The sequence below is a fragment of the Poecilia latipinna genome, unplaced genomic scaffold, assembly GCF_001443285.1.
Source record: "Poecilia latipinna isolate Pla-1442-1.1 unplaced genomic scaffold, P_latipinna-1.0 Scaffold502, whole genome shotgun sequence".
NCBI lineage: Eukaryota > Metazoa > Chordata > Actinopteri > Cyprinodontiformes > Poeciliidae > Poecilia > Poecilia latipinna.
This window is the reverse complement of record NW_015113118.1, coordinates 329569-336481: the sequence shown is the minus strand read 5'-3', so window position 1 is coordinate 336481 and position 6913 is coordinate 329569. Positions and strand designations below refer to the sequence as shown.

The following is a 6913-nucleotide window of genomic DNA, read 5'->3' as shown; positions in this document are numbered from 1 at the left end:
AGGGGGGGAAAAAAGAGGGCGAGGGGGGGGGGGGGTGGAGCTTGTGGGAGACAAGTGGAGGGGAGCAGAGTGGTGACATGAAAAGACAAATGAAGCCGGGCCGGCACAGGCAGAGACAGGGGTGAAATAAAGTGGAACTGACTCCTGAGATGACATGCTGCAGGTGACTCACCATGAATCGTAGGTCATCAAAGCCATTGAGCAGGAACTTGCTCTCGTACTGCGGCAGCCCCACGTGCTCCAGCCACTCTCCGACCGGCTGGTCCAGGGCTTTACCACAGGCCCCATCTGCCGAGAGAGGGAAGCGCTTCAGCAGGGAGAAGCCGTTCAGCCGGTAGCAGCGGCACTCAGAGGACGACACATGGCATTGCCACATCATCCTCGGCCAGCAGAGGCAGAGCCGAGTGCAGCAGCACCAGGCAGGGTGGGGGGGAGACAGGGTCCAGGCTGGGGATGAGGGGCTCCCACTGTACAGGCGGGGGCCCGGCTAAACTCAAACACAGGAGGAGGATAGGAAGTGCTGCAGGCAACGCTCCGGCCCCTGCAGGGGACTGACTAGACTAATATTACACCTACTGGTGCTAGTGTGACTGACTGGAGATGTCAGGCGAGGGTGGAGGTAGTGCGGGGAAGGAAGCCCATCTGAAGCTTGGTTTTCCTAATTATGTTGGACTGAGCCACTGTGGCATCTTCCAACAAACAAGGTTCACTAAACATTCCTTTAGTGAGCAGATGAGCAAGTGTGAAAAAAAAAAAAAAAAAAAAAAAAACAAGTCCCTAGCTACAACAACACTAAACACTACACACAAAAAAGGCTGGATATTTTTAGGCTGAAGGAAACCAGGGAGCAGACATTTCCGTATATATAACACATTACTATCCTAAAAGTCTCCCTGTCATTTCAGATATACTAAACTCATTAGGGTGTAACACAGATATATTCAGCTCCCCCAAAATAAAGTGGACAGGGTTTTCACCACATACTTGTAAAGCTCTGGCTGAGTCCCATGGCTTCATTGGTCAACCTCTTTGAGAGCTAGGACAAGGCTCATACAATGAAGGTAGCAGCATTCTAAAGTACTGTTGAGGTACTCATGTTATTTTTTTAAAATCAAGGAATACACATTTCAAGTTCAAATCATGTTTCGTCCTTACTCCAGAGCCACACAGAGTACGATCAGGTAGACATATTGTAAATCCCACATCAAAGAAACGCTGGATTTCCAGTGTGCCAATTCCAAACTCCTCAATTCATATTCAAATCCAAGAATATATTCCTCGCTCCAGGTGAACTGTGAGGCAAAAGGCTCAGTGTCCTTGGTGGTTCCAGTGCTCCCAGTGCAGCCCAGCATTCACACTCCTTCAGTGGGCTGCTGTCAGTGCGGCTCCGCCGGAGAACGTGCCTCTCATCTCTCAGAGCAGTAAATCCAGGTTCAGATCCGACGCGCGGCAGGTGAGCTCTCTCTCCTCTGAAGCGAGGACCACCGTGGGACCACAGTGCATGTTAAGCTAGCTCCTTCCTGAGGCAAGCAACCCCCAACTCTTGCTCTGAGCCCACCTGGTTCTTCTTCTCCTCGCTGGGTGCAGCTAGCAGCCTCTGCGCTCAGGGCAGAGGTTTGCTGCATCCCTCGCCTGTCTGAGACATGCAGGCAGCGCTGATGCAGGAACACAGACACGCACACACACATACACACACACACGCTTACCCCTCACTGCTCACAGGGCATAACGTCCTGACGCTTCCTACTTCAACACAGAAGACCACAGACCTGCCTGAACCTAAGCCACTGCTGCCACGTCCTTCCAACATCCACGATGGGCAATGCAGCCAGAGATCTTCCCCCCCACCACCACCTTCTTTTCATCCAAGCAAATCCCTCAAGCGCTTCTTTTCAACTTCCCCCCTCCTTCTTGCTCTCTTCTCTCTTTGCTCTCTGTCTCCCTTCAGTCTCATAGCCCCATTGCCATGCTCTGTGATCGCACTGCAGGTCTGCCGTATGCTGCCTGATGAAGTGGGGTGCTGTTCCACGTAACCACCTCTCTCCCTCTCTCTCTCTCTCTTCCTCTCTCTCACTATATCAATTCCCCTCCCTCTGCCTTCCTCTCCCTCTCTGCCTTGCACTCTCCTTCACTCTGTCTCGCTCTTTGCTTCTCAAACACACAGACAGATGCAAACACACACTCTTTGGTTGTCATCCGTCTTCCACCTCTTTCTTTGCCTTTCCCCACTCCTTGCACCTTCTTTCCCTTCAGTGTACTGATTGCAATTACACACAGCCACTCTGATCTCGTCAGCTGAGAAAGGACACCACTTGCAGAGGCAAGGTACAAGTCCAAAATCATAGGACTTGAATGTTGCGCTGCAACTGACCAGCCCTGATTTTTCACACCATTTTTTATTTTTTTTTGGTAGGAGATAGTGAAACAAAGAGCGCTCCTCATTCCACCTCCTTATTACCAGAGGGCTTTAATTCATTTACATCTTACTTTGATGATGGGACAAGGGAGGGCAGCATTGATTCAAGTCAGCAGAGCCTCTAATGCACTTGTACAAGAGCAAAGAAGAGAGGCGAAAAAATGAAAGAGGAAGAAAAACAGACGTGTCTCTCCTGATCTTGCTCAATCATGGCGAATGACAGTAAAGAGGCAAATTCCATTATGTACTTCCAGATGTTCATGTCACATCAAGCATTTTTGAAGCACAGCAGAAGCTACTTACAGCAAAAAGCCTGAATGAAACAAGCAAGATGATATAAAATTCTGATATATCTGGCGTAACAGGAAAAAAAAAGACCACTTTGACAGACTCCACCGACGACCAGTTGAGGGGCTGCTCGCCCTGTCTAATACCAGTGTTATCAGAATACAACTGCCAGGCAGAGCGTAATTATTCAGGCTCCCAAGCTGCTCGCAATCACCTCACACATTCCCTGTTGGGTCGTGAGCCAGTCAGTTAGTCATACCAATAAGAGGCAGCCCGAAAAAAGGAGCTATTGATTGAACCGCTTCTGTAATTGGGCACCTATACCAACGGCACTCAGGCCGCGCAACGCTCAGGTAAAGGCCAGGTCAGTTGTGTGTGACCTGTCAGTCATCCAGGCTTTGCTTGAGACCGGAGGGAGAGAAGCCACAATCAGGAGAGGAATGAAGGGAAGAAAGAAGAAGGAAGATGGAGGAGAGAACCAGTCAAGGACAGATAAGACACTGAAAAAGAGCAGCAGGCGATGAAACATTTGGTTGAGATAAGGACGGTAATAGTATGTGAGAAGAACTGAAGCAGACTAATTATGATTCACTAGAACTCCTCTTCCTGCTTTAGGCTTTTCTTCCGAGCTTCACGCTACTGCAGCTTTTAACATCCGGACAAAGCCTGGCAAAAACATCAGCCGCTACACCCATTTATTTCCGCTCATCCCCTCCCACATTAGACGGACCTAATTACTGACTGACAGAGTATCCAGTGCTCAACGGTGGGGGGGAAATGGGTCACTATTTTGTCCCCTGGTTTATTAGACCAAACTGTCAAATCTACCAAAGTGGATTTCCTCTCTGTTTGTGCACAGCAAGGTCTGGACATGCCTTGAAGGAGTGCCAAGAAAGACCTGTGCACAAAAAAAGAAAAAAAAAATGGAAGCAGAGGTTGTGCCTAGATAAAGCTGTGCCGCTTTATCAGAGCAGGAGAAAAGCAGTAGCTCCTTGTCAACACACCCAAGCAGTGGAGAAAATGAGCCGCAAAGCTGAATTAATTCAGGGAAACTGAAGGCGGACGCTTTTCCTTTGAACATCAGCATGTGCCTGTACACAAACCCAGTCGATGCCTCCTGTTAGCTGCGCTTTCTCTCCTCGTCCTCCCTGTGTGTTAAGCTCATTTACTCCACAGTCGAGGTACTCATAATGGGCACAAAACATAAACAGTTTCTGGCTTGACACGGCAAAATTTTTTTGTTCTTAAAAAAAAAAAAAGAAAAAGAAGAAAAAAAAAATCTCATTTGGGTTTTCAAAAATCCATTCCAAGGAAATGGCCGAGTCCTACATGATTTCTGACTTTAGAGGAGAATTATACAAATCAAAGCAGTCGAATCATCTTAATAAATATTTCTTCATTTCAGTCACAAAAATAAAAGCGAAATGACAAGAAAATGCTTTCTGTCTGTCTCACTCCCATTTGTGAATACTCTGAGGGCTACCTGTTTGTTTGCTTTCATCCTACTTAAAAATAAAAAATAAAAACTAAGCTCCCCATGAAAAAGGCTCTTACAAAAACAGCAACAAAGCATCTTCGTAACCTCTGAAAGTACTTGCTCACAATCTACAATTATAATCTTAGCAGTGACTGGATGACTCAGCTGAATCTGGGACATTTTCAGAATGTCATTCTTCTAAATGCTCCTCTGATTACTATATACCTATAAGAGTGGAAAGAAAAGACACGCTATATATCCCCTTTATGTAATGTCTCACTTCAGAGCTGAACTCTTATCGTTTTGTAGCGGTTCATCTAAAAATGCTTAGTAAGCTGGAACTTATAATTAAAATCATAAATTAAGGGTTCACTGGACACAAGCTTTGCTTAAAATGTATCCTAGCATCAGCTATTATAAATCCTTTTATAAACTGGGCATGTAATTATTGGTAAATGTACAGATTCTTTATTTATACATTCATTCATGACCTCTTACCGTGTAAATTAGAGAATATAAATATCAACGCTTTCCATGGCAACTGATGGCTGAAAATACACTCAAGAAATGTTCTTGGTTAATTAAGAATATTACAAGTGATCAAACCATTTCACGTCACACTTGTCACAGGGTTCAAAATGAGGTGACAAAAGATATGAGAAATAACTCCACATTAAAAAAATAAATTTCCATGCCTGTCGTTACAGTTTAGGTCACATGGACACCTCAGATCTGACTTTTCTCCTCCTTCACTGCTTGCCTCCAAGTCACTTCTACATGCCCTTGCTGCACTTTAAATCTCACCAAGTTACCTTGATATTCGGCTCATGTGTCCCAGAATCTGTAAAATATTAATGTTTTTATGATCTTGACACTCATTATACCTAAAAAGCAGTTGTCTGAATGCTTGTCAATGTTTAAAGTATGTTCTATGTAAATTCAGAATGTTACAAATTTTATTTTTGCAAGTTTTTACATTTCTTTCAAAGACATAAAGCCATACATCTTGAAAATGAACCTGTCCTTCATATAGTAAAGTAGGTTTGAAACTCAGAATGTCGAAACAGTCACAGTTGTGAGAAAGGATTTTGGCTACAGTGACAGACTTTTTGATGTTGATGTTTTCAGTCTTTCTGTATCATAGTGAATGTGGCTTAGAAAAATCGTGCATTCCCCAGTTTGCTTTTGATTGGTTAGCCAGATCCTTGCGATGTCTCCAGGGCATTTGGTTGCAATACATATTTTTGTTTGCATTGTACACTACACTACTATGCTAAAATATTGTTGCTGTTTTTTCCTACACTTTGGACTTGAGCCCAGCGTAACTTTAAGTGTTATCCAGACCTGAATTCAAAACTGGATAGCACTTAATCTAAAGCCACCATCAGAAGACCATTTACCTGCAAACACCTTCAGTCACCTGAGAGACATATGGTATTACTGAATAAATGTCAGGTGATTGATCCATTTTAATAAATGATTTAAACAATACTTTACTGGGCATAAATTTATAGCAGTAGTTGTAGAGCAGGTTTAGCAGTGTTTTATTGTTTTTCTTGTTGTCAGTGCTCATAATTGTGTGTGTGTGTTTTTTAACTCATTTAATCTTAGGATCATTAAAGAAATCCTAGTTTTATTGTTAATAAATTCAACTCTTGCTTAGTCTCGCTGGTTTTTCTATAAACTTAGATAAAGTGTACTAATTCCATAGATAATCATAAAGATAATTTTAACTGTAAGAAATATACAGATTTTACTACATTAAGAAGTTGTTCATAATCTTAAGATATTTACTCTAGCTTGATTACACATCAAAGTTAACCCTTGTGCGTGCAAGGACTGAGCCAAACATAGAGGACTATGGAAAATGATACAAGTTTTATGTGCATGGGGTCGGTTGGACCTCATTTGTACATACAAGGGTCATAGTACAAGTAAGTTCTTTCTTACTTTTTGTAGATTGGTTAGGAGGAAAAGGAGCACCCATAACTTCTAGTCAAATGTACTTAATTAAACAATCAGTAATTGCAGCCAACTTACAACAGAAAAGTCTTGGCAGTTTGTTGATCTAGAGCAGGGGTGCTCAAGTCCAGTCCTCAAGAGCTACCATCCTGCAACTTTCAGATGCTCCCTGCTGCAACACACCTGAATCAAATGAATGGCTCGTGACCAGGCCTGTTCAGACCTGAATGACTGCTGATTAAGGTATTCAGCCGATTGATCCCAGAATGCTGGAATAAGGATACATCTAAAAGTTGCAGGACGGTAAGCTCTCGAGGACTGGACTTGAGCACCCCTGATCTAGAGCATACAGGTGGTTAACACAATCTCAAAAAACAAATACATTTGTTACAACGGAGGAGCAAATGCTGCTGTCCATGAATGTGAAAAGCCATTTCTGAACCTATTATTCTCCAGTGTGAATGTTTCTTTCATGGATGGAAGCAATTTAAGGCAGTCGCAAATGTTCCCATGAGTGGTTGTCACAATAAATTCAACCTTAAGGTCAGAACATGCAGTGCTTTATAAAACTGTAAAAAACCCAACAGGACATTTCAGATAGAATTAAAAAAGACAGGACAAGTATGGGTAGTTTGGAGGGGTTGTCAGGAAAGAAACTGTATTGCCCTCATAAGAACATTGGCAGCAGGACTTAAGGCTCTGTCATACTTCACCTAAAGCAGGGGTGTCAAACTCAGTTTCACCGAGGGCCACTTCAGCATATTGGCCAC

The 6913-nt window shown here is 43.5% G+C and overlaps 1 protein-coding gene across 1 annotated transcript in view; it reads right to left on the bottom strand.

Moving 5' to 3' along the window:
* Positions 1-20: 20 nt before the first annotated feature.
* Positions 21-6913, bottom strand: part of anks1ab (ankyrin repeat and sterile alpha motif domain containing 1Ab) — a gene marked incomplete at its 3' end in the record, with an annotated part of 30061 nt that continues 23168 nt past the window's right edge. The window contains exon 5 of the mRNA XM_015040242.1: positions 21-288. Coding sequence (XP_014895728.1) covers positions 21-288 — 268 coding nt within the window. The remainder of the gene's footprint in view (positions 289-6913) is intronic.